Consider the following 27,947-nt stretch of genomic DNA (forward strand, 5'->3'; position numbering starts at 1 on the left):
GAGGAGTCGAGCTTACCGGAAAAGTGCAAAGAGAGAGCAGAAGTCCGAGTTAGTCTTTGTTCGCTCTTTGTTTTCTTTTTTTTTTAACGGTATGGTGCCCGGACAAAATGCGAAGAGGTGGTATTTGTGGTATAGGGACGTCAAAGATACCTTAAAGCGTGAGTTTTGCTGCCACATATCGAACCGCTCCGAATATGACAGGAGGCATAGAAGGTTACTCCAGCCATCATATATGCAACGGAGCTCTATTCCAATTAAAAGGAACAACAGGAGTCCTTCCCCTTTCAGATATATGTCAAGTGCATTTTGCCCTCACGCGTGAGTGTACATAATAACATTATCCGCCCGCGCTTCGCAGGAAATTTGATGATCGCTGTGGGCTTCGCCAAGAACTTCCCTTTCCAAATGGTGATCAACTCCACTCTGGCCACGGACTCTTTACTCTTCCTCAAGTGAGTCGCGTATCCACTTCCCGTCATCCATCTCGGATACCGTGTTCCGACAGCGGGAAATGAACTTCGTCCGCCGTCAAAGCCCTTCATGCACGCCGCTGTCCATGCTGGCAACAAATCACAAAAGGATGTCGTTAGAAAAACATTCGGCCGACATCGTTGTCGCGGCTTATCGTCGTCTCGTTGCCGTTCAAGCTTACTTGAATATCGACGAGACGCGGTAGACATCTCTGTCGCTTGCCTCTGGAAGCGCATGCTTTTATAATGCAAACGTGTCGCGTATTAGTATATGTATAAAGGGACTGTAGAAGAAATGCTGTGCGTAGCTACAACATATAGATGATGATTGGTCAGGTCACCATAGAAGGTGGCCAGTCTATAAAATAGGCAAACGTTTTCTTGCAATTACAATAAATGGCGGCATATACTAGGCAGTGTTGTACCCGTTACCGACATATGGTATCACGATCTCGATACTCGTTGCTGAAGTAAAAAATAGCGAAATACCGATATCGATACTTCCTTTTCAAGGTAACGGAGTTACCACTACCGTTACTAAAAAAAAGTAACACGATACACTAACGCGATACTTTTTTGCTGAAAATGCGAAGAATTTGAATGAAATCTGGGACATCTGCGATCTCGCTTACGTGAACATTCCATTTGTACATGTATAAGAGCAAATTGGGAGAAATCAGTATTGCGAAATATGTTTATTTATATACAGCAGCGACAGCTATATTTATAGCTGGGACACGTTGGTCGAGCTTTAGCAATAGCCTGCGCATAAAGCTTTCGTCTGTCATCCTGATGCGCTTTCTTGTAAGTGTAAACTGGGCCGCGCCATGCGGACCAGTGACAATGAATACATATATTTTCCCAGCACCCCCCGCACTCCCTAACACCCCCCAAAAATCTTCGAACACCCCCGCCCCACAATACCGGTCAGAAAGGCAAAAAGCAGCAGCAGATACGGCCGTCAATCACCCCCTACGAGACACCCCCTCCCCCGAGAGATGAGAATGCTGAGAATATCCACAACGGTGATAAAAGTAAGAAATATGACCGGTGAAGGAAGGGTGGGGCATTGTAAAAGTATCGGTATCGGTAATGGTAAGGAGATCGCGTCACCATAGATTTGTAACGGAAATACCTTTCAGATACCGATTTAAAAAGGCCACGCGATACGCATTTCGTTACCGAAAAAAGTATCGATTACGGTAACGGCGTTACTTATAACACTGATAGAAGGTCAGGTGGGCCACCTTGTGGCCGCATTGAAAACCTTCTGCGATGCTGTCCTAATTAATTGTGCCTAATGGACTTTTTAATTATGAGAGATAGAAGTTCGCCGGAATGATATAGCATCTGCTCCTTTTAAAGTGCTGGCGCCATTGCCGCTATCCGAAAAAGAATGGAGCCAGCATAATATCCCTGTCACACGGGCACTCTTATACGGCCTTATACGGCCATTGAACATGCGCGTAGCGCCACCTAGGGTGTACCGTATGAACTTCTCAAACAGCATTAGATCCGATGCTCACTGACAAGTTGATACGTTACCCACTTGGTGACGCTACTCACGTGTTCAATTACCATTGGTTTCAACGACCATTGAAGACTGCCCGTGTGACAGAGGTCTAACTCGTGGAAATGGCGCCGGGGGGGGGGGGGGTGACGTGAGGTTAAAATGCGCGGAGAGGTTAGCCACAGTTATGAGGACCTGCTACTCCGCATGACCCAGGAAATAAAGGCAGATCTGGTGGTAATTTTTGTCGCTCCGCCACAATATATTTTTTTTTAAATTCCGTGTTAGCGCAGCGAAGTAACTTTGGCTATGAGCGGCGTACAGACAAGGACAGACGGAGAGAGGACGGCAGGAAGGAGTGAGGGACAGAGGGGGGGGGGGGTAGTATGCGTCCTAGGCCGACTTCAGGAGGAACTGTGCCGACATTCGTCTAGAAAGTTGCGCCAGAACAGCGCTTTGTCACTTGTCCTCTGATATCCTCAAACTTGCAGAAGAAAGGAATATGCCGTCTGATTGCGTTGATGTGTATCGAGTAAAGCACTTGTCGTGTCTTAGAAGTCAACGAGTATGCAGCTGTCTATACGTCAAGTGCATAGGGGAGTGTTGAGCACAGCGGTCAGTTCCCGGAATTCTGAGTCTAACGTAATATTTTCTTTTCGTGCTTCAGCGGTTTTCTGTTTGCCTACCAGAGCCTCGCTGGTCAAAGCTTTCCCAGTAAGAAAAGCAGCCCGTTTCTGATCGTGCTGCACAGAGCATACAGGTAATAATTCAGCCACCTTTACAATTCCTGTATAGTATTTTAGAGATAAGAACAAACCAGTGGTACTGTAGTCTCATTGTTGTTGTTGTAGGCCGCACCTCATGTGGTGAATATCCCCATTCATCATCATTAATTTATCTGTTGTTGTTGTTGTTGTTGAGGACGACGACGATCATGATCACGATAGTAGTAGAGAAGATGCAGGCTGCTACTCCAGAATGATTGTGTAAACGCACATGGCTGCTGTTGGCTACTAAGGTGAAAAAAAAAAGAAAGAAAAGAAGAAAACTTCTTTGATTTCTATTTCTATTCTCTCGTTAGCCATACCCACTCATTCCGTAAATGACCCCTGTTTGTTCTTTGTTATGACTGTTGGACGTCTTGGGTTGCATTTGTTTTGCTTCTTCTGCTTTCTCTTGTATTTACGAACACCGATCCCTGTCCTGTCCTGTCCCTGTATAACTTTCTTTTTTTCAATAGGATCAATAGGATGAATCGCTGGAGGATAAGACTACGGCATTTGAAGTTATTTAATGTTTATTTTATATTTAATTTATTTTAAGAAATAAGAAAGTTATTTAGTTCTAATTGTATAATTATAATAGTATCATTGTATTGTTGACTAATTAGATGACTGAATTAGTGAGCTCATCTTCCTTAACGTCTTAGCCTACCATTTCCTATATACTTGGTTTCCTGATTCGCTTTATTTAATAGCGTTGTATTTCACGGTCATTCCTATTTAATGCTGCGAACATCCAAATTGAAAAGAACTTAAGGAACACGCCAATCTTCTTTCAGGGCTTCTGTGTCGATACTACTGGTGAGCGCAGTGGCTATCATGTTGCCAATCGTGGGCACTGGTCCGATGTGGCGCGAGACGATGCAGCCTGTAGCTGACAATTGCAGGGCGAATTGGTGGATCAACCTCATCTTCCTCAACAACATTCTACTCTTGCCGGAAGACAGGGTACGTACACTGGCTAGATATTGGCACTACTGCTCCAAGACTACACCAATATTGGGCCAGTATTGCCGATGTTCCCCCGATATTGAACCAAGGTATTGCGCTCTTTTGGGATGAACTGCCTTTTACCAGAAGATTGAGGACGTAAAGATTCATCAGTTTTCTCTGTTGTCGTATTGTACGTCACGATTTCTCCGTTCACTAGCAAAACAGTGTATACCACACATACATGTTCATAGCTGTCGAATGATTCATCTACGATGTTAAGGAACGGTGCTAGAACGCGCATAATTCAAAGGACAGTTCAGTGTTACTGAAATGAACAACGTTAGCTCGGACAGCATCCGGTCTCGGTACTCCCATACATCTGAACTGGAAAAATACCCTAAAAAAAAAAAGAAAGAGAGAGAGAGAGAAAAGCAAACGCTTGAATTGCAAAGTCCCAGATAAAGAAATACAGACCAGCTGACTAATGACACATAAATGAGGTCAAGGGCAGCAAGTCGTTAAGTATCATTCCCTCGCTTTCAAATGCATCACGAGCATCAAGAACGTTAGAGAAGTGCTGCAATTCGTAGCCACACAAATGCCAAAGGCAGTCTGGCCGCACTGCCAGTCTGTCAAAAGCAGAAAAAAAACAAAAAAAAACATGAATTATGCAGAGGGACACTTCGTACTTGTATATATACGCGGTTAATACGGCGCTGTCAAAGAAGCACTATAAAGTGAAAATATTTCTCCTTGCGGAATCAAGGATCTTGGGACCAACTGAGTCCACCAATCGTGACATCTTGACATCAACACAAAAGGAACTGGACGTTGCGTCATTCGCAAAAAAAAAAAAAAGAAAAGAAAAGAAAAACCGTCTATTTCTGTAAAGAATGGCGTTGACGATCCCAATGGCGGTAGACGACGTTCCCGTGTGGAACACATATTACTCCCCGGTACATCCTACCTACCTATACGACTTTTTTGTGCTCTCACTCGACGTGACATCAAAACAGCACAACATTAAGGACCCACCGATCTACCGTTCCCTTCCCGGCCGTAACACAATGCCATAGCGTGACATCGCTTTCCGTGCAGTGCCTGGAGATCTCGTGGTACTTCTCCGTGCTCATCCAGCTGTGCTTGGTCGGCTCCTTGGTTATTCTCGTGATAAAAAGGTAAGCTCCCCCCCGGTCTCTCGTTCGTCGTCGTCGTCGAGTCAGTGCACGTTGGCGCGCCAAGAATGGCAATATCATCGTGCGCAGTAAGCAGAAAGACCATCTTCTGATCGATGCTCGTGGCTTTGTTTCAGGCGTTTCTTCTTCGGCATGGCGTTGAACGTGTCGCTCGTCGGGTGCTGTGTGATCGTCATGGGAGTTCTGACGGTAACCCAGCACTTGCCACCTACGGTGCTCTTTGCGCAGGCTGATATCAAGTGAGTGCGGGTGGCCTTCTCTTCGTTCGATCGACACAAGTGGGGATGACGGTGTACATTAAAAGAACAGGGTGGTGACATTTGACGTGACTCGAAACCCTGTCGCATTCGTCAGGTTGTCCACCAGGAGTCGCCATGCATAATATTTTCGCTGTGCGGTGAATATTGTCACTGCGCAATCGAATTTACAAAAACAGTCGGAGAAAGCAGGTTAGGCACGATTCTCGCGTGACGTCGGCAGGTCCCCGTGCCCTTCTCCTCTGTTTCTTTCTGCTCCGCACACGCGCTGCTTACACGCGCTTGAACTAAGTTACGGGCCACATGCCAGGGGAACATGCGACGACACGACGTAACCCCCTCATTCTCTCGTTCCCGGATGCGCTCTTTGCAAGAGTGGAGGATGGTTGAAAGGTGTGCGGATCAGAGGCGTCGCGCGTTGCATGTCATCTGCGCTTGTCGTCCTTTCAAGGGAGTTCATTTTTATTCGTTGCAGCGAAAAAAATAAACTTCAGTGCTCTTTTAAAGCGGGACTCAGCAACAAAATCACCACAAAGGTTGTGGTGTATCCGTAATCTTTGGGATGTCAAGAACATGTGTACGAAATATCCCGGTCTAAAATTGCACAGATTTGACTCAAACGAATTATTACCAAGCGAATACTTCGCCTCTGTGAAGCGAGAGGGCGCTGAAAGCAACCACTGCTGACGGCATCCGGCAAGGGAGACAGAATGCAGGCTTCGAAGCAGACGACAATGCTGGGTGACGTCATGGAATCCTCCTCCGGACGAACCGCCGTAGTATGGGGCTCTGTTTCCTGCTCTTCGCATTACAGTTTCGGTTTGCTATTGTCGTCATTTACGAATTAATTACTTGCGCAAAATGAATGCGAGAGTTGTATTCGGTATCGAGGGGGTGGTTCGTGTTCGGTATGGTGCTCACCTAATTTTTTTTCGAATCCTTGTGAAGTCTCCCTTTAAGATTGATGCGGTATAAATGGTAAGGTAGATGATAAAGAATGGATGTGTGCACAACAACCAATACGGCGACGAGAAGTGAGGACACCTACCACCTAACTTGTGGCTGACTACGTCAGAGCAGACTTATCGTCACGTCATATAAAGTGATAAGGTGATGGTGGGTGAATAATGATCCAAGTCATTGATATGTCGTAAAGCTACGTATACGCCATGCAAAGCTACGTTCCCACTGCCGGGCGTGCGCTCTCGGAGCCGGCAACGGTGAATGGAAAACGGCAAGACTGCGCACTCGATATACAGTGTACTGGCGAGAACGAAACAAGCAGCGTGGTTAGCTCATGAATAGCGCAGCGGAAAATAAACAGTGCGGTCGGAAACGGACCCTCTTTGACTTGGCTGGTTGGTCACTGCCGTCTGGCGGTCATCAGTCGCGCAAGGGGCGACTGCTTGAATGGCGCTGGAAAACGGACCTCCGACAACCTCTTAGGGACCTCCCTGCTGCTATGGACGACGTATCGTGCGCTCGCCGTAATGGAAACGTAGCTTAACATCTGATGGCACCAATACATGAGATCTTCATGCAGTGTCAAACCACCAGTAGAGGTGTCGCGTTCACGCTAAAAGTAAGCAAGGGTCATCCTTCTTGCGCATGAGCACATACTATCCGCTGCACAATACACCGTAACCGAAACGAATGCTTCTTTAAATGACTGCAAAGAAGAGAAACCCAGAAGTGTCAAAGACGTACTTGTAACCGTGTGGACGTAGACGGACGTCACGTCCACAACCACGTTACATCCGCAGGGAAGACGAGAAACCTTTATATCCTGTTAAACTAATCAAACTCTACACCCGCGACGCTAATCCGCTATCCACGCTGTTTGCTTCGAAAAAGTAACGCGCTCATCGACCTACACAACTCTTGTAAATTCCGCTGTGAACTCTGACTGAAGCCCCGTATCGGAAACTAAATCAATTTCGTCTAATAATTTAGTAAAGCGCTCAAAGGGGATTACGTATACGCCATAATAGAATCAAGCAACAAGTTGGCAATCACGCAGTTTCGAGTAAGAAATAAGCCCCCGCCGAGTGCGATACATCATTTCCCCGAAAGGGACCCAGCGGATTATCGTTGCCCGAGATCTTTTTTTTTTTTTTTGTCTGGACAGGGTCCCGAACTAGAATGCATATTTATGCAGCAGACGGCGGTATCCTACAACGACGACGTCGACGCGAGGGATTAAATGCTCAGTGACCGCTGGCGAATAAACGACGCGCATTCTCTCATCGTTACCAGGATGGCGTTTTGTATTGTAGTTAGGGTGCGCCTTGTAGATTATTCAGGGAAGAAGAATTAATCTCGGCGTGGTAACGAAAGATGTGACGGGGCTGGAAGCAAGCGGAAGTCAGAGCTCTGGCGTTGGTGCCTCTCCCGCCGTGTCAAGCGTGACAAAGTTGAACAGCAACAACAGCATCGAATACATGTACTAAAAATAGGGGAAGTGGCGGTGGTGGTGGTGGCGGTAGTACTGATGAAAGAGCTCGCCGTTGTGGGCCTCAAAGAGGTGGGCAACGTCACGATTAACGCTCTCTGGGAATGTGCGTCCTGGGCCGACTTCTAAGGGAGCTGTGCCGACATACGTCCGGCAGCGTCTGAGGAACTCTAATAGAGAGGGGCGGGGGGGGGGGGGTAATAGCAGGATCGGCTCGCCGTAGTTGGCCACGCAGATGTGGGCGTCGTCACGACTCTAGCAAAAAAGAAAAAGAACAAAGGAAAAGAAAGACGGATGGAGGATAGAGGATGACGGGTGGAGATGCGTAGAGGGTGCATGAGTTCGTCGGGGAGAGCAAAGTGTTAGATGGGTCGTTGAGCAAGACCAGCCTTCTGCAGAAAGAGAATAAGGTTTCTTGCTTTAGCGGAAAGTTTCGGCAGAAGAACCACCGGCGTAGAGGATGTTCGCTAGCATGCCCGAGCTGGAGCGAGGGAGATGGGCTTCGCGCGCAGAATAGTATGCTCGGCAGCCTCTAAAAATAGAACTTCACCACATGAGAAACTGTAGGCCAACCGTCGGCGGAGAATAGATACCGTCATCAATCCTTACTTGCGGATAGCGCTGGACATCCGCGCTCTGGTGACGATTAGTGTGACTGCACTAGCGTCACAGAGGGGCGTACTCCTCCGTTTTCGACAGATCAGGGGAGTGGGAAGTCGACGAGCAGGGGTTTTTCATTTATGTGGTCGTGTACTCACAAGAGCGACTTCCCAACAGAATGCTCCAGTGGAATGAAAATCTGCTCAAGGGTAGGAGATCCGCCGCGTCTCATATTGACCATCCGAACGGTGCTTCAATATCAGGAGTGAGCGAGGGGCTGCGCATATAGCAGACGACACCATCACTCGTGTCGTCTGCTAAGGAATATCTTGTAGCATGACCCTATATTGGACATTATTAGCGGGGCATAGAAACAAAGCCTGATCGCTTAAACGAAGTGACGTATCAATTAGGAGTCCCCGACGTGTAAGTCTACTCCCAATTATTATTATTACTGACAATTAGGAGTCCGCCAGTCACAACTGTGCTTTCGGCTGCCGTAGCTATGGAGACGGGCCACCACGAGCCACATGGGAAGCCACTCGTAGCCACAGGAAGCCTCTGTTTGAAATCGTCTGCGGCGATTGGCTGACATCCTGACTCTGTATGTCCACGTGCGAAGCAGTGAGAGTAGGCATAAGCAGGTCTTCTGTATCTACGTGGCGTTGAGATTCCCCCACGGTCAGAGGTACACGAAAAGACATGACGTTTAGTGCTTGTGCTCACGTGGCAGCAGAAAGTTATGACGTTTTGCGTGCCTTCTGCTAGAGTATTTTTGGGGAATGTCCCTCGTGTGAATACACGGTGATTGTGTTTTCCTCTTCTGCTTTCAGGTCTCGGCTTGAGATGGAGAATATGATGTACCAACAGCCATACGTCCACATGGGACCCTTCTGCATTGGCTTGGGCTTGGCGTGTATCCTAGTCAACAAGCCTATCGTGCACATGAACTCCGTATGTAGCGATTCTTTGCGGTTGCTTGTGTATCGTGTATATTGCGGTCGACGTAAATATCGCCTGCATACTTCCCTGCCCTTGTCGTACATCTTACATGGAAGGGTGTGGTATATAGTAGTGCTGAGGGCCACGCTGAGGCATACGGTTGCCGATCCGCGCTCATGGACGAAAACTGATAATGCAAAGAGTACTTTGGTATCGATTTCTGTCCATGTATCACCGGTGTGACCGATATATATTCAAATACGCCTCAATGTGCAGCTGCGAACAGTGAGCGTAAAGGAAAGGAAAGGGCAAAAGAACAGAAGGAAATTAATCCGTTTCTTCTTCTCCTTCTTTTCTTTGTCCACATAAAGACAATGTTTCCATAAGCCCGATACCTCATTGACTGTGCATCGAAAACGATTGGACATGCAGTGCCTCTATTAACCGTGCCCTTATTATATAACAGCCTGCGGAGTGGCGATATTAGGCTCGCAAACAGTTTTTTTTTTCTATGCTGCTCTGTTGTGAAAGTTCCTCGTCGATTATACTGCTTACACTGTAAAAGTATTAGATAATTACAACAAAGGGTGTGCAAAGCCTCGCGAGAATGAAAAACAAAACTAAAATTGAACCGCGAGATAAAAGAAGGCATTTGCAATGGGAACAATCATGCTCGAAAGCGAAAGGAACCTTTTCGCCCCTGGACGCGGGCACGCATCCTGGAGTAGCCAGCCCCGAGTGGCTCGGGGCTAACATCTCCATTTTTTTATTTTACAAATCAAATCAAATCAAATCAACCTTTTCGCTTCTGAAATACTTTTCTTTCAAAAATTTTCTGCAGGTTCTAAGATCGCTCGGGTGGCTGTGCTCAGCTCTGTGCTCTCTTGCCGTGCTCTTCGGGGCCTATCGGTGGAACTGTGGCGCAGATATTGCTACCGCTCCGGTGGCGCTCTATGCCGCCGCCCACAGGACGGCCTGGGCGCTCTCCGTGGCCTGGGTCACTTTCTCGTGCGTTACCAAGAAAGCAGGTAAGAGGAGTATTCCTTACTTTACAACGTAGATAGGTAAACGTCATCGGTGCCATGGCAGCGGGCTTACCGGCGCTCTCTGTTGGCAGCCTCGGAGAAATATAAACGCGGCTCTGCATGGTTAACATCTCTGCGGCGAAGGCTAATGTGATAAATTCCACGAAAATTTTATCGGTTTTTAGTGGTGTTAACTTATCTAAATTTTATGTTAGCGCTGATTTACGTACTCTTGTTCTTCCTATTTCTGATATCTAAGTTCTATATTTGGCACTGTTCTCCAGGACGCCCAAGTCAGCCCAGGACGTCAGCTAACCACCCTGTCACCTACTCTGTCCTTCTGACTCAGTCTGGCCACCTCTACGCATCACCCTTAGCTACAGGCCACAGTTGCGTCGTGGTGCTTTCATGACATTCAAAGAAGAAACTTGACTTCATTTTTGTAACGAGTAACCGTTGTCCGAATTTTTTTTTAAAATCCCGTGTTAGCGCCGCGAGACAACTGTGGCTGTGAGCGGAGCACGGATGTGGATAGGTGGTGAGAGGACAGCAGGAAGGAGAGAGAGAGGTGGGGGGTTAGTATGCGTCCTGGGCAGACCTCATGGGGAATTGTGCCGACATTCAACTTTGTTTGAACTGGAATAAAAGACGTTGCTCGTTCAAGAATTTTCACAGAGCGCTGGTTAGATGCCGTGGCATGCACGAACCTTCCGCACGAGCGACTTTGCCGGACGAGAAGTCGGCAGAGTACAGCAACGAGAAAAGCACGCGCCAAGAATAATCGAGGAGGAAACGTCAAGAGCATCCGAACGACGCAAGAAGGAAGGATGGAAGATTTGTAAGAAAACGCGAAGCGATGCGCTCAAACTGACGATATTAGCAGACGACACAAGCAGATGAGCAACGGAAGGAGGAACATTCTGTGGGCAGGCGGACAGAATATTCCCGAGGCGGGGCGCATACGCAAGAAGATATGACGTAAGGTACAGGTGGTTTCGTGCAGTCAACTCGGACGTTGCTGATTTCGACCTTGCATCTCTGCCAACCAATCGGACGACAAAGTCGCTAGTGCGTATACCCGGTCAATGTCAGGTACTCAGCTACTGGGTGCCCACTGGGGCTGGGAAAACTCTGGCCAAAACACGTATTCTACATTCAACGGGGATTATTCTCGTGCAACGCCTACTGTACCTTATTAGGTCTTATGCCTCATGGATATGCGTGCAGCGAGGTACCAGTCTATTCGGTACCATATACTCCAGCATGATGAAAGAACGCGAAGACGAACCGACGGATAACACCAACACAGAGTTCGTGCAGACGTTGCCAGTCCAGAAAACACAGGCCTCTCGTCTCAAATCCAGTCATGTTTTGATCCCATGTACTCTTTCTCATCTTGAGGGACCAACCAGGAGAGACCCAGCGAAAGCGCAGAGCAAAAGCATTCGTGACACGAATAAGGTGGGGATAATTGGAGCGCACCCCGGCTCACAGGTCTAGGCTTCCCGCTAGTGTAAAGTTACGCGGTCACGAAACGGCAAAGGAGAGAAGCAATATTTACTTAACGCAGTAAGTTCTAGAACGGCGTATTCAGCAAGAAAAACTTCCGTTTCAGTATTTCCCGTCTTTGCTTACGCGATAGGGCGAGAGAAACTTGGTTGTGTGCTTCCTTCTTTTCCCCTCCTAAGAAACTTCCCGAAAGGAAAAAAAAAAAAAGAAAACGGAAACAGAAGAGGAAGTGTCAGCAATGTCAGGAAAGAGCGATGTAGGTCGCATTAAGAAATCCGACGTCCCCACGGTAGATGTATGAAGCAAAAGTAAAGAGAAAAGTGATTTTTTCAAAATGTGAGTCCTCAAAAAAAAAAAAAAAAAGTTCTCGCTTTGTTAGCCTACCCATATGGGATACTGCTCTGCCCGAGCATGAGTAGACGGGTTTCGGCACAAAAGAGCCTATACAAGGTTAGCAACACATATACGCACAACTTCAAAGTTTTGTTTAAAAAAAAAAGAAAAAGAAAAGAAGGAGACAAAGAAAAGAAAACTGGGTTATAAATGCATTGGAACGCAATGACGCATTTTGCGGTTTGCAGTCGCAGAATATTTGAAACTTTGTCGTACGGTTAGGAACGCACTTAAAGGGGTCCTAAAGTGCGAAAATTTCTCCCCGTAAAATGAAAGGTTCCGTTACAGGAATACAGAAGGAACGAGGTTCATCCGTTGCATCGTTCGGGACTTATGCGCGACCGAAACCGCAATTTACGCCTTTCCCGCTTCTTCCCTTCCCCTAAGAAGAGCGGCAATGCGGATGGCCTGTCATTGGTCTCCTCAAAGGATTTGTCCAGTCATCGCGGAAGATTGTCTGAAGAGACCAATCACAGGCCGCTGCACATTGCCATTCGTGAGGATGAGTGAAAAGGGGAAAGCGTAAAATTGCGGTCTCGTTTTGTTCATAAATCACGAACGAAGCAACGGATGTACCTTCGCACGAGCGACATCCTCACAGAATATCCAAGTGGAAGAAAACGGAGAAAAAACTGCTCCCGAGGCTCCGCCACGTGTTATGTTGGGCTACCGTTCGGTGCCGAAATATCCGGAGCGGCGCCCTGCATAGTTAGCAGACGAGATAGTCTGCGTCTTTTCCTGTCGTCTGCTACGGAGTATCTTGCGACTGCGCCGCAGAACATACCCAACACCATCTAGATAGAGAAAGCCCGCTCACTCGTCGATGTGACGTAACAACTAAGAGTCAACCAATCAGGATTGTGTTTTCAACGGCGGTAGCCAATCACGAACAAGCTCTCACCGCTCCTAGCTATGAAGACGAACCGCCGTCGTCTGCGAGAAGTGATTAAACATCCCCGCGTACAAAATGGGAAAACTTTAAAATAAAGCGCAAAATGCAACAAAAGTTTAAATCCTCCCCGGGTTCAAAGTTAGGCGCAATCATTTGCGAGTTCCTGAATTCGCAGAACGGCGAAGCGCAGCAGTATAGCAGACGAGTTCCGACTCCATATGGCCGCGTAGCGAAGGAGGCAGAGACATTAGTGAGTTTTAGTATACCGTCGATAAGGTTATCGTGCCTATCGGAACGAATCGCAGTGGTGCGTGACTCAGAATCGTACCCACTGATTGGTTCCGGTTGATACGGTTCGACGCAAGCCACGTTATCAACGGTCTGCTAAAACTCAGTAGTGCACAAAAAGGCGTGACGTTGATCGCTCGCGCTTGCGTGGCAGCAGAAAGCTGTGACGTCTTCAGCCTAAAAAAAATTGTTAAAAACTGGATTGTTTGGTATTTCATACTTTAAACCTGTGTTGTGTCGTCTTTTTATTTGTTTCCCCGCACGGGGATTTTTTTATCGCTTTTAAAGTCTTCAGCCTCTGCTGGAGTATTCTGTGGAATGCCGCACTTGCGGATTCCCTGTAAGTAACACTGCTGCTTCCTTTCCCACCAACGGATCCTTCTCAGGGTAGTTGTATATAAACTGACTTATTTAGTCTGTACATGTGCGCTTATGCATTAACATACACATATACATATTTGGAACCGCGAAGATGAGTGCTTCTGCAGGTGGTGATGATGATGATGAATGGAGTTCTAATGGCGCATAGACAACTAAGGTCACAGTGCTTCTGCAGGTATCATCGGAGACTTCCTTTCATGGCCCGGTTTCGTCCCAATGAGTCGACTTGTGCCGCTAGTGTTCCTCATCCACCCACTTGTACAGAACACCTTCACAGCTTACGTGCGGGAGAGAGTGCAAGCAGACCAGCTCATGGCTGTAAGTACACTGTCCTAACTACTATATATTGTCTCTGCAAGAGATGTGCTGTAACTACTTTTTTTAGTCGTTATATACTCGTTATATCAATGATCGCTGAGGCGTAGAAATAGCGCGTGGGTGCATGCGGGGAGTGAGAAGACAAGTGAGCTCCCACACTCGGAACAACCACATAACAGCACGCGCCCGTCCATACAATATTGATGTAGTGATATGTCATGAAATGATACAGTGATGGCGTCCAATCTGACGACGGAGGGGGTGTAAGCGTTTTGAATGATATGTGTCGATCGTTATGTACCCTAATTAACACAAAAGACATACTTTCTTCTCATGGTCCGTAGCATTTCTGTACGCAAACTTGACAACGAATGCCTGCATTCCGCGTCTAACCAGTCTAACTCAACCTGTTTGACCAATGCTCCGACAGCTGACGGTCCTGTTGCACAACACGTTGGATACTGTCCTGACTCCCCGTCGAAACCCTTCTCGCCCCACGTGCTTCGCGCTCTCGTGCTAGGCAAAGCATGCGTCTCTGCGCACCTGCGTTGAGCGCTGCAGTGCGTTACGCAATAGACCTTTTTTGTATTGTTGACTGATTAGATGAGTCACGGAATTAGTGAACCCATCTTCCTTATCGTTCTAGCCTACCATTCCCTATATCCTTAATTTACTTACTCGCTTTATTTTCCCCAACAAAGTCAACAACTGAGGCCAGTTCTAAAACTCTGCCCCATTGCTTTTGCACTTGAGTGTAACGCTGTATCGTGCACTTCAGAAGAGCGCAAACACTCCTGTGCTTTACAATAGACCTTGTATCGCCAACTGTAGGATGGGACAAGCGTTAGCTTGCCCACATCACGCTTCAAAAATAGACCACAAAATAGCAACCGCCTGAGATCCCTCAGAAGCCTTCATTTGGATCGCCAACTGTAGGATGGGACAAGCGTAAGCTTGCCCACAGCTCGCTTCAAAAATAAAGCGCCACCTGTAGCGCGCAAGGGCTCATGGGAACTTCGAACACCCTAGAGCATTACAAGACGACCAGAGGCGGAGGTAGAAGAAGAACAACAACATTCCCGGTGTGCGCAACAGCAGCGTCAGCCGAGATAAACCATAACCGAAGCAGACGACGGAGCAGTATCCCTCAAAGTTCCCATGGCGCTTTGCGCTGCGCGCCTGGTGGCGCGCGCATCTTTGTAAAATCGTCTATTCTCTCCCTGTTGAAAATGCTGAACGAGCTTTTGCTGCCTGCGTCAGATGCGCTGTGTGTGTGATTCTGAGTTGTCGCTAATAAGGACAAAGAAAGGTCGTGAAGCACATTGAAGGCTAAGTGGAAAAATGCGAAGTAGTTGTAGCCCACTGTAACCTAACTACTGTCGTTAACTACAAAAAAAAAGTTTAAGTAGTAGCTGGTAACTACCCTTTTTGCGAGTAGTCTAACTACTTTTCTAACTACCATGCAGTAGTTTAACTACAAGTAGTTAGCTACTGCACAACTCTGGTCTCTACATTGTCCGCCCCGGGTGGGCCGCGTCTTTGATTTTTTATTTTTCCTACAATCAACCTTTCGTGCTTCGTTAGGAAGTTTTAGAATAGGTGACCCAAACGGTTTGTAGACGCAAAGGAATAGCGTCGACGCAATTGCGCATGCCCAGGGCTCAAACCGCGGGGTTTTATAGTGTTATTATTTTTGGTTTGGACACGCTATTTTTCTATATGTTTGCGAAGCAATTTTTCGAGAATAGCCTGTGGCTCCAAAGCTGGCTCGCGTATAGCTCTCGCGGCTGGCGAGAATTCACGTAATCGTGTATTCTGCAAACGCAATCTGTTTACAAGAGGGGATTTTCTCTGCTCCCCTATTATTTTTTTCGTGAACATCAGCATCATTTTCTCTGCATGCTTCTTTTTCTTTTCTTAGTCTTTGGTGTTAGCCGTAGCGCCGCTGGACGCGAGAAACGCATTCGCACCGCTCAGCGTTATGCAAGCCCTACTCTATAAGCCATGTGCGAGGAGAGGCTGCTCCGTACATTATAGCGCTTGCGTTTTGGGTTTGTGTATAGAGCCTCCATCGTATGGACATATAGCCACAGTCATTCAATCATGTGTACATAGTAGCTTGTGCATTCCTCACCGTAATGAATTCTGAATAGTGTAATAGTGTGCTAGTGTTGACGTAGCAGTGACGTTGACGCGTTACAAAGCTAAGTTTTAAATCTTCCCGTTCATTCCCATGTACACACACACACACACACACACACACACAAAGAAACGATGATGAGATGGGGCTGATGCCGGCCAGCAGGCTGGCCATGAAGAAGACTTTACTCCTTACAGGTACCCGAGATCTATTTAAGCCCTCCCGCGGAACTTTAATTAACTGCGTAAAATATGCGGCAGCACGAGCGAGAGCAACACGGGGGATATCCTGCCGTATATCTCCCTATAAACGTTAGCGTGTCATTCGAACAAAACGCATGTTGGACAAGCCGTCGCCGCACGTCATTGGAACAATATACGCGTGATCATAAAAATGGCTGCGCCTATGGTCTGCCGGTCAAATCCTTTGCATACATCGCAGTTGCTGTTTTTGTGAGTCATTTTGTAACCTTAGTAATTGCTTTTAGCCGATATTCCTGCAGTAAGACAAATAGACCTGCAAATGAGGTCACGTACCGCCGACCACTCCCAAACATGTGATAACGACACAAGCGTTATGGCTCACTCAGCGGATGTGATGCACTCACACTTCGGAGAAATAATTACCGTGTTGGGAAAGAAGCACGGTACAATTTGCACTAGCGAGGTGTCGCCATCTCTTGGTTTTATTACGATGGGTATATGTCGACAAGCGGTAAAGAGAACCCTAACTAAGTCTCCTGACCTTAAAATGACGTTGCTTCTGTCACGCGACCAGGACAGGTTGGACATTTTGCCAAAAGCGACCGCTTGAGGGTAGTCACAAAATGGCTGGTATATGCACCCCTGTGGGGGGTGATATATATTTATTGAATGGAAAGGTACCCCTGTGGGTAACAAACTAAAGGCACTGGATAGTGACTTTATAGCCACACACACATAAAGATACGATGATGAGATGGGGCTGATGCCGGTCAGCAGGCTGGACGCTGCCCCAGTGCCATTTGTAGGTAATGAGAGATGATGATGGAGATGAGGATTCCGGTAATCAAAACAGGGTGGAGAGGCCAATTGACAACAGGAAATCCCAAAGGTGACGGAGACCTTGGTGCATATGAACGGTACTGGATCATGGGCCCAGCACCTTGCCTATGGTGAAAGGGCGGTGATCGATTGCATGCAGCCCGCGCTGCAAGATCTCGCGCTCCCGCTGGTAGTCAGGGCAGTCCATAAGCAGGTGGTGCAGGTCAGCGCGCACATTGCATGAAGCACAAAGGTCCGATGGCGCACTGCCAAGACGCTGCCTCATAACTGGTGTAAATGCAACATTCAGCCGCATGCGGTGAAGAAGAGATGCATAGGAAAACTATGCAAGAAGACACAGAGGTTGAGGTATGGTGCACTATATAGCTCACCATACGTGAAAGCACTGTCACAAACGTCTTTCGTCGTACCTTCATCAACTCCATTGTCATCCGGCAAGAGCACGTCCCGAAAGGACCCAAACGATGGCGCATGGGAGTTTTCCTCGGTTTCCATGTAAGGCTGTTCCTAGAGCTCAGAGTTCCCCCAGAACGAGTAACCCGGCCACACCAGACGGTCTGAGGTTTAAGGCAATCCCGGCGCACGAGGAAGGGCTGTTCTCTGAGATCAAATGATAAATGGTTTCATTCGCTAGGGTTTTTGGATGGCATGGTACCTCTTCATCACTTCGTTTACCAGTTTGAAGACCACAGGGTTTTGACACAACGTCCCATGGAAACGTATCACACCTAGCATATGTGTTGGACGCATAATGGTGAATCTGAACTCGTTTCTTATTACTTCATGTGTTCTCTAAATCCATTAACAAACTTAAGGAGGTGACCTGGGAAAGAGCGAGGAGCAGCGTCCTGGAGAATCGACGCGGAGTTGTCTTGCTCCTTGGTTTAGTCCCTGTGGACTGTGCTCGAGCCAGATAACAATGGCGGTGACGATAAGGACAATGTTGAGGAAGGGACGACGAAGGCGGTGGTAGCCATTCCAAGAGCAGGAGTGGTGGATGCGTGCAACGTGAAAAGTGAACGTGCTCGTCGCTGCTTTTTGCTTGCTATTATTTTTTTCATCAACATCAACATCTTGCGCGGGGGTTCAATTAATTCAATTAACCTTTAGGTATGAACTGCATGATATCCTCGCAGCCCTAGAATACATTACTTGCTTGCCACCAGATAAGTCATGGGCCGTCCTCACTGACAGCAGGGCGTCCCTCCTCCTGCTCTCTCATCATACATGATCTACACAACATGATAATCCAGACATACAATCGGTTCTGTGTCTATGGTCATGTTCTTTCTCTCCAATGGATCTCCGGCCACCAGTAACTGCATCACACACTGCCGGCAACACCTTCTCCACCGTGACGCCCTCTGCCGTCGTGTATTCGAACTTGACCACAGCACTCTCACATTGGCTACACTGCTGGGTCCCGTTCCCCGGCCTACCCAGTGCGCCGTCACCACTGCCCTCCTCCGCTTTCTCCAAGTTTCGTGCCTTATGAACACCCTGTGATTGCCTGAATGCCCTGTGTAAACTCTTTGACTGTGCATTTTGTGTTTCTTCTTGATTTTTATTTTTATAATAGCAAACAGACATTTTTCTGGCTAACTTTCCCTCTTTCATTTAATAAACTTTCATATCTTCACCCCACCCCATTTTTTAGGTCGGCAAGATTGATGTCCCTGCCGTAGCACGAACACAGTTTATGGTGGGGCCGTTTATGATCACGAATACAGCATATGAAGTTGTGCAGTAACTCTTAAATTATAACTACGCGAAGGCGACAAAAGCTGATAGTGAACTGATATAGCTGATTGTTATAACTAAACATGCCAGTATGCGACATTCAAGTACAGCGAAATAGCGGGAATACCACTAGCTTGGTACCGACCCGCAGCAACGCGGTGTGTCTCATCGTGAATATCAAATCCAGCTGTACTCCATAGGAAGACAGAGAAGAGAAAATTGAGGCGTCGGTGGTGCTGGAATAAGGCCAGCTGCTCCAGAACACTTGGTGTCTTCGTTAGAATAGTTTAGAACGATACACATTTCTTCTCTGAGAATCTGCTGAAAACGAATCTTCATTTATTTATTTTGTGATACTTTTGGTACAAATGTCATAGAACGAGTAGCAGTTTTTTTTTTTTCAAATTCCGCGTTATCGCCGCGAAGCAACTGTGGCTATGAGCAGCGCCCAGACGGGGACAGATGGAGAGAGTACAACAAGAAGAAGTGGGGAACAGAGGGGGGGTTAGTATGCGTCCGGGGCCGACTTCAGGGGGAACTGTGCCGACTTTCGTTTGGAAAGTCTTCGAAAAACCCAGGGAAAACCTCAGACAGCACAGCCGTTGACAAGGTTCGAACCCGTGTCATCTCCCAGTCTCGGCGTGGAAAGCGATCATCCTAACCAGTATGCCACGGGAGCTGGTACGAGCAGCAGTGCGTGTACGCGTATTTACTGATGATGATCATCATCATCATCAGTAAATACGCTTTACTGATGATCGCTTACTGATTTACGGTTTACTGATGAGTAAATACGCTTTACGTGCTTTACTGATGATGATCATCATCATCAGTAAAGCACCATCGTTTTCTTGTAGAATCTACACCACTAATGTGGTAGAGTATCACCCCTGGTGGTGAAGCTCCCCATTCATCCTCTCAAAATAAAGTTGTTGTTGTTGTTGGTAGAATCTACCATTACTGGTATTGCGAAAGACCTTGAAATACCGTGGCTACAGCGATGCGCAGCAATGAGAAACACACCACATTTTCATTTTATCTTCTCGTTCTCATTTTTAAAATCTACTTTCAGGTCTTCCTCTTCTGCGGGTTGATCGTGCTTGGGTTCGGCGGCGCCCTCATCTGTGCCATCCTGGGCGACTGCCCGCTTCAAGACCTCGAAGCACTCCTGTGCGAGAAGCTGGGCCTGAGTCTCCCCATGGAACGAAGCACTAGGAAATTTCTGGAGGCCACAAAACCTGTATTACAGCCAGTTCTCAAAGCCCTGCCTTTGCCCGACTGCACCAAGCTCACAATACTAGAAGAGAAACCCCTTCAAGACAGAATCGTCGACATCAAAGGCACCGAGTGCCATCTGTAAATATAGACTAGTCGGTGACGAGAGGGGAGATGCGAGAGATCTACAGTGTGTGCTGCGTTCAAAACAACATTGCTATGATCCGCGGGAACCATAGCCTGCTCGGTCATCAAGTCGCAGCAATTTTCATCAAGACGAGGCCTCGTTACACCTGCTTCGGAAGGAAATCCGCAATGTGACATCTTGCCTTTCTTTCTATTCGAGGCCAAAAGGATCTCGTAACATTTGCCGATACTTTTTGTGGTGAAGTGTTTGCCCAGTCTTATATATGTTGCACGGCATTACTACGGTGCAGCTTTTTGTGCTACTCACGATTGCGATCCGAGAGAGAGCTGACATGTAAATATCGCCGCTCAGAGGCTCCGAACTTCCAGAAGCATCTCTCAAAACAAAGAGATATCTACAGGGTGAATTTAGAAAAGGTTACGCATTTCGATCGAGTCGTAAAAATATAAGATAACGTCTCCGGCGCTTCAAACTTTGCAGACTGATATTCATTCTTCTCAAGTTTCTACCATATTTTTTTTTTCAAACGCTATCACTTCGTAGTAAAAAAGTTAGAAGCAAAGTAAATTCTCACCCCATGCATTTCCTATAGCCTATACCGCCTGCAAACCGCCATTTTTTCCTCTGTCTGCTTCTCATTCACATTACTAGGTATGTATAGGTGGCGTTGCCTCGAAACCCTGCATCTGGTCCATCTGGTTGTTCCATAGGTTCTGGTTTTGCTTCGTCTCCAGGCAGCGCCACCTATACGTAATGTGGTGATATGAACGTGAAGCAGACAGAGGAAAAAATGGCGGTTTGCAGGCGGTATAGGCCATAGGAAATGCATGGGGGTGCGAATTTGCTTTGCATCTAACTTTTTTTTCTACAAAGTGATAGCATTTGAAAAAAATATGATTAAAACTTGAGGCGAATGACTATCAGTATGCAAAGTTTGATGCACTAGAAACGTCATTTTCTATTTTTATGACGGGATCAAAATGTGCAACCTTTGCTAAATTCACCCTGTAGTTCTGTTTCAATGAAGCTGCCGAGCAGCAAACAATTTTTTTTTACTTCTTTGCTAGTTGTCACAGCCACTTCCTACAACGACGCTGATACATGACAAGGTTGTGTGCGCCTCCTTGTTAATGGCGTTTGCAGAGGGAAATCCGATGAAACATGCAGCTTTCGTACAAGATACCCTTCTCGTTTACAGGATCTAAATGGAGCGAAAGCCCGCAAATGAATTTACGGGTTGTCCTGAGATAAACTTTACCGCTGTTGATGCTGCTCCTTCAATAGTACAACCCGACACAAAGTATCTTTTTCTGCTTTAATTTCAGCATTTAAACCCCCATCTCATAGAGGATCTAGAAGGAGCGTACTTTCTGATCTGCAAGAATTTTTGTGGGTGACACCGTTCGAAAACCACCAGCGATGGCGTCTGTCGGGTACACATTTGCGCGAACTGCCACCGGGAAGTGCAACCGATTTGTGGCTCCTTGCTAACCACAAGGTAAATCAAAGGAAATTTGATGGCACATCTAACGAGAGCTCGCGGACACCTACCTAGGCCATTCCCTTGATGGTGATTTTCGAACTGTGTTGCCCACAGGAATGTCAGCGTGCGAGAATCGGACACGACATGACATAACATAACCGAGTTCTTCCACCATCGTACCAAACTGAAAAAAATGAAAAGAAAAAAAGAAAGGAAGAAAACGTCATTTCTCACACTTATACGATCGCAAGGTCGCAACTGTAAAGACTCTGGACAGCCCGTACTTCACTGTGATTTGTTCTTAGCCTGATTCGTCGCTGCAAAATGTAATGTACAAATCTTTAATCGAATTCCAACAAAGAAATTCTTTCTGATCTGAATGCGGAGGGACAGACTTCTGTGGGCAAGATCACGTTTTATCGCGTGACCCCCCCTTCCCCTCTCCCCCACGAGCAAGTTTTATCCAGATTTCATCAAGAGAACAGAGCCTGGTAACCAGGCAGTGCTGGAAGGACATGTATTAAAGGAACTGGTTGTCAACTGCACTTGTACACTTGTCTGTTTCCAGCTCGTGGCGGAAAGATCCCCTAGCGGCGGTGTCGCGCACGAGGGAGGCGTACCAAAAACGACTCCGAGGGGAGGCTGGCTGACGGTGGAGGCAGTGCTTGCATTACTGGCATACGATGCCCATGTACTTCTCACTGCATGGCGCATGAGATCACACGGCCTCCCCTGGGAAATGATTTTGGTACAGCTCCTTTCGCGCGCGCGATATTGCCCTATAGGGGATCGTCGCGCCACGCGCTGGAGATTAGAGACAAGTGTGTCGCAAGCAGTACATCGAGCAAGTTTGCTTCCTGGCTCCGTGCAATTTCCAAGTTGGTTTCTTCGGAAGAAGGAACAATGTATTCTTATTGATTTCGTCTATCGCTTCCTGTCTTCGACGATCGAAAGGACGTTGCCAAGGCGCTTGAAGCCATCCTTGTGCAAGGTCTGCTATACTTCCCAGAATCCCATCTTATGACTGCGTAAAATGTACAGTGACCCCGAGAAAGCCTATTGTTTGTTCCCGTAAGAAAGCGTAGGCTTCCGGCGTTTTTCGGAAGATTACCACTGTACTCATGGCTTCGTCTGTAAATATTGTACATTGCACGAAGAGTAAATACAATGATATAGATATGTGTCTTTGCTTGCATGTCCTGTTTCTTCTTGCGCGACGAATCGAAAACACAGCACGTTGTTTTTGGAAAAGTAGCGATCTATTTAAAAAAAGAAATCAATCAACATACAGACAGCCGCACACAGCAACGTATAGAGGAAACAGTAACATAGCGCCGTGCACACAAAACCAACGGGGTTCAATTAACAAACGCGGCCATCGAGAATATGTCAGGGAATCTAGATACATCGTAATTCCACTATGACGGGAGAGGAAGCATTTCACACATGTTTAGAACAAAAACCTGCAGAAATCCTCAATAACAGCTCTATACTGTTCTCGACAACGCTTCTGCCTTTCATTGCACAAGGTCTATGCTAAGTATCTGTTAAGTAACTTCACGTATTATAAATTACGCATGTGGCCATCATAAAACCTTTGCTCACGTGACGCAAATATTAACACTGATCAGACAAAATAGACTTCGACGTGACAGCAGAAAATAATTCAATCGTCAAATGTTGTTTCAATTAAATTTACTCCTCTTGATACAGCGATATCAACGCCATCGTATTTAAAAAAAAAGTAATTTACACTTCCTTTGGACCACATACACCAAAGAAGAGCAATGAAAAGACAATATCAGCAGATTGCTATTGATCATCATCAATCGATATATGTTTATACATATCACCGCATGCCATCAAAAAGAAAACGGTAACAAGGACGATTTTGCATTTAATCGCATAACAACCAACAATGCATCTGGAATGTTTTAATAGACTACGACAAACAGTATAAGGAAACACTGAGGGGGTAAATAATTTGATGCGCATATCAACACACGCAGCAAGGTTCTTCAACGTTTTATCACAAGTGAGCATCTGAAGTGAAAAGCAACGAAGAGGACATATCTCGCATGAGTAGAGACGTGCACATGGCGAAAAACACGCGACAGAGAGCACCATTTCGTGTTATTGCGAATGCAGGAAGGCGACCATACTCCGGATATAACGTCATCGTCATACAGATGCAGATGTCTTCAAGGCGCAACTCAAAAATATCGCTATAACAGGGTGCTAGTAGAAAATGTCCCAACAAATTCACATCTATGTCAAGGAGCGGATAAGTTAAAATATCAGCGTTTCTTCACGACTTAAATCATTCAACGGAGACTTTATCTGAGTTTTGTTATGTACGAACAGAATTTATTATACTACGGTCAAAAACAGTGGAACAGCTATACTTTTACCATGGAGAAGATAGTGAAATAAAGTTTTTGTTCCCAAGTAGCCGGTAATTTTTTTAACGCAGAAAGGAGGCTGCTTTTGTTATTTTTCTATGCGTACGTTCTTTTTTTTTTCAGCGTCACAGCTGAGTCAAAACAAGCAAGGCATATGCTACAGCCTTGCCGAGTTTTGTGGCACAGGGCGCAAAGTACTTTTTCGAAACCCGAACCGAGCCGTAGATTGGTAACATGACACAGGACAAGAATAAAACATCAATATACCGAAGACCACCGGAAGGATACCCACAGAAGATTCCCATTATACAGCAACATAACCTGCGAATAGCAACATATGTCGTCAGTCGTTTTCAAACACCAATTGCTCTTGGTCCCTGTAAGATTGGTGTCCGATTCCATGAAACACGGGCGAGATTAATCGAAACAAGACGAGCACTCAACAATTAATAGATAACGTCAACGTAACAATGCGCCCCTTCCACAGCAGTAAGTGTAATGAATACGGATGTAGCCTATACATTTCAAGGATTAGTCACTACTTGCGTGCAACTCGTCTAGCAAATTGGCACAAGGTAGGTACGCCAAAGCGGTACACATTTTGCCTGCGTATGTCAGGCACGGGTACTTCATAACGAAACAGAGGCGGAGACAGGTGTAGTACCTGACGGTGGTATAAAAGACACACACTTGTTGCCTACTTACACTGAGAGATATGCTCACGCTCGTATGTATGAAACCCGAATCCCTTTCTTGCAATCCAATGGTCTGTTCAAACAAGCAACAGTCGCCGTCAGACTTAACTGGAACGTCCAACCGCGTGGCGTTGCTGTCGGATGTGAGACTGGCTACCTGCGCGCGTCCCTCGCCTCACAATTAGTGCTTTTCAATGGTCGATTTCCAGGTCGTCTCACCTGCAACCGTTCAGGGTAGGGCATTCACGCTCACCAACGTTTCTCGACGTTCATAACCGTTCATCCAGGGCCGCGCGCTGGCGCGTTCTAGTTAAGTCTGACGGTAGCTGTACGCGTGTAAAAAAAAAAAAAATACGAAACTGCAACACACCAAATGATGTGCAAAAAACTGCCACCAGAAATTTGGACACAAAACATATGAATCTTCACACAAAACGCACAATGTGCAAAGTGCACAACGTCCAACTGCGAACTCTACAAACGCATTTCTTCTTCCTTTTTTTTTTACATGCAGATATTTCAGGTGTCGACAACCGACTTGCAAAATAGGTTGGGAAGGTGTCACTTATACGTCATTTTGTTCATATTTTAATGAACGCAGAAATCGCACGTTAAGCATCACCATATCCTTAATAAAGTGATTGGCTAACATGACGTGTTTTCTGAAAGAGCTCTCTCTCTCTCTCTCGCTGCAGTACCTCGGGCACGCAGACACCCGAGGATGGGACAAAACGCAAAATTGTATATTTTCAGCAACTGAACCGCCTCCTTTTACGTTCGCTGTTACGGTCACAGTTAGCGCCTATGAAACAGACACCGCCAGTGCTGTCTCATTCACAAAATATGCTTATTGCACCGTTTCTGAAAACAGCACAAAGGCTTCCGTTAACTGTGCTACATTTAAGACTAACTGTGTCAAGGTACAGGATGGCAACACGGACACAATGATGTGATGGTCTGTTGGCGATAGTCGATGCAAAAGAACTGGGTAAACAAATATCGCTATTGGAGACTAGACACTATGGCAATAAATAGCTCACCCGAACCTTACTTCCAACTCGTATATATGTACAGGGCATATCCCACACTTTGTTTTCTATGTACACGGTAAAGCAACCACCAGTTCATCTTCCACGTTCAACCGTCTCCGCCTGGCTAGCAACTTTACACTAGGGCCTCAACAGCCAGTCAGTCAGTCAGTCATGAGGTGCGGTCGGTGTGTCAGAAGAGAGTGTGAGAGAAACAGAGATGGTGAGTGTTGGTCCGCAGTTTCAAGTGTTCGGCACCAGCCTTCAGATCGCTCGCGCATACTGAGATGACAGCTACGAGTCTAAAAGATGATGAGGAAGTGAAAGGGAGGCAAGGAGGGGAGAAAGTGAAGGGAAGGAGGGGAGGGGAGGGGAGGGGAGGGGAGGGGAGGAGAGAAGAGGAGAGGGGAGGGGAGGGACGGAGAGAGGTCACGTGGATCAATGCCGTAATGGTTAATCGTTGGTTGAATACTGACTGTCCTGCACCGATGGTGGCAACTAGATTGTAGATTGGAATTGTACTGCACAAGTGTACTTTGACACATTAAATATCCTGACTAGATTGCAGGCAAAACAATGATCGTAACGCAAATGTTATTGAATTGTTGGAATTCTTATTTAAATAAATTTCACTTTTGTGCTCACATGCCACAGGTTGGAATATCTTTGACCTGGGCGTGAGTTTTCTTGCTTGCGTAGTGAAAAGTTTTATAGACATATTTATAAAATAAAATGAAATAAAAAAGAACATGAATATACAGTGCTCTTTCATCCCTAGGTGCTATTTGGAACCTCTTAACGAGGATACCCCTAATAGTAAAGCGGGCAGAGTAGCTCCAGGTGCATGTAACGTACGATTACAGTTGCCAGACACCCCAAAATGGTAAAGACATCGTGACAGGAAGACTTTCTTTCCGTTAAAGTCATAATATCACCCAGTTTCGTGCAATTTAACCGATCATTAAGCAGATATAAATTATCCAATACCAACAACAACGCAGTCAAGGGCACCACGAGGTAGAACTTGAAAACCCTCGAGTCCCTTGAAAACAGGGAAGCTAAAATCGAGACATAGTAATGAGACGCAAGCAACAACATTCTTCCACGTGACTTGAGGCGCGGGAATGGGAGAAGAACGGAGGAAAAATGGGAGTTCCCTTTAAGGAATAGGAAATAGGGGAAAGTAGGCATGATGTGTATAGATTGCATCGCTTGAATCACGCTTGAAGAGCAAGGGGAGGGCAGATGATACGGGGCCTTCTTTAGTAGATGGGAGGAATATGGGAGTAGTTTAACTCGAACGTGGGGGGCTGGACCAACATTGACTGACTGGCTGTGAGGTTGTGTCAAGGAGCGTAAAGAGACAGCGCTTGCACTATCTTGGGGTCTTGTTTGGAACCCTCGCGGAACTCTTCCAATGTCAGCCGGTTGTCATGGTTCTGCAAAGAGTAAACATGCTGGTGTCACCAGGAGGTACCTGACTTGAAACAGTAAAGCAAGAAAGCATCGCTCGGAAACGGAGGTGGAGAGTGCGTCACCTATCGGTAACGAGTAATGCTAATGCATCACATTTCGTGGAGGAGAAATAATTATGGAACTGTCATTGCATTTCGGTTTTGTAATCCCTAATGACTTTATTCGACGTTATAGTTGAAGTGAATATTCTTGCATTATCTAAAGCCAGCACGTGTTGCGCCTGGTACACACGGGGAAAGTCTCCAAGGTAGTTTTATCCAGACGCCTCTGTCACCGAGCAGGACAAGACAGTCCAGGTGGGGTCTTTGAGCACCAACTCATTCTACGTTGCAGTTAATCCTATCCACGTTTGCTGACTTAGGTCGTGCATACTGCTCTCGTCTCTCCACGAAATCCTTCGCACGCAGCGCTTTTGCATCAGTCAGAAGTTGCAATGTTGCAGAGGCGATAATTACTATTACGTATGCAACGAAGTAAACACCAATCACGTCCCTTTACGGTACGCGCTTCAAGCACCACAGTCTCAGAAACTTCTGGAGAAATATAGTGCAAAAGTAGCGCCATTACTTGATGATTAGTGATGGATTACGAAGCTTGAAAAGTAATGATTGTATTACTCTACAAGACTG

General features: G+C 46.5%; 2 protein-coding genes across 3 annotated transcripts in view; one reads left to right on the forward strand and one right to left on the reverse strand.

The window, feature by feature from the left end:
* LOC135367795 (nose resistant to fluoxetine protein 6-like) overlaps positions 1-20,668 on the forward strand; it is an 87,923-nt gene extending 67,255 nt beyond the window's left edge. Inside the window, exons 7-15 of the mRNA XM_064600918.1 lie at positions 359-452; positions 2,648-2,740; positions 3,542-3,710; positions 4,794-4,873; positions 5,008-5,130; positions 9,034-9,154; positions 9,984-10,170; positions 13,806-13,948; positions 19,944-20,668. Of these exons, the coding sequence (XP_064456988.1) occupies positions 359-452; positions 2,648-2,740; positions 3,542-3,710; positions 4,794-4,873; positions 5,008-5,130; positions 9,034-9,154; positions 9,984-10,170; positions 13,806-13,948; positions 19,944-20,231 (1,298 nt within the window). The 3' untranslated portion in view covers positions 20,232-20,668. The remainder of the gene's footprint in view (positions 1-358; positions 453-2,647; positions 2,741-3,541; positions 3,711-4,793; positions 4,874-5,007; positions 5,131-9,033; positions 9,155-9,983; positions 10,171-13,805; positions 13,949-19,943) is intronic.
* A 2,722-nt stretch (positions 20,669-23,390) lies between these two features.
* LOC135368307 (frequenin-2-like) overlaps positions 23,391-27,947 on the reverse strand; it is a 177,201-nt gene continuing 172,644 nt past the window's right edge. For both annotated transcript variants that reach the window (XM_064601496.1, XM_064601497.1), the window contains exon 8: positions 23,391-27,281. In XM_064601496.1, coding sequence (XP_064457566.1) covers positions 27,189-27,281 — 93 coding nt within the window. In that variant the 3' untranslated portion in view covers positions 23,391-27,188. The remainder of the gene's footprint in view (positions 27,282-27,947) is intronic.

This window comes from Ornithodoros turicata, chromosome 9, assembly GCF_037126465.1.
Source record: "Ornithodoros turicata isolate Travis chromosome 9, ASM3712646v1, whole genome shotgun sequence".
In the NCBI taxonomy this organism is placed as follows: Eukaryota; Metazoa; Arthropoda; class Arachnida; order Ixodida; family Argasidae; genus Ornithodoros; species Ornithodoros turicata.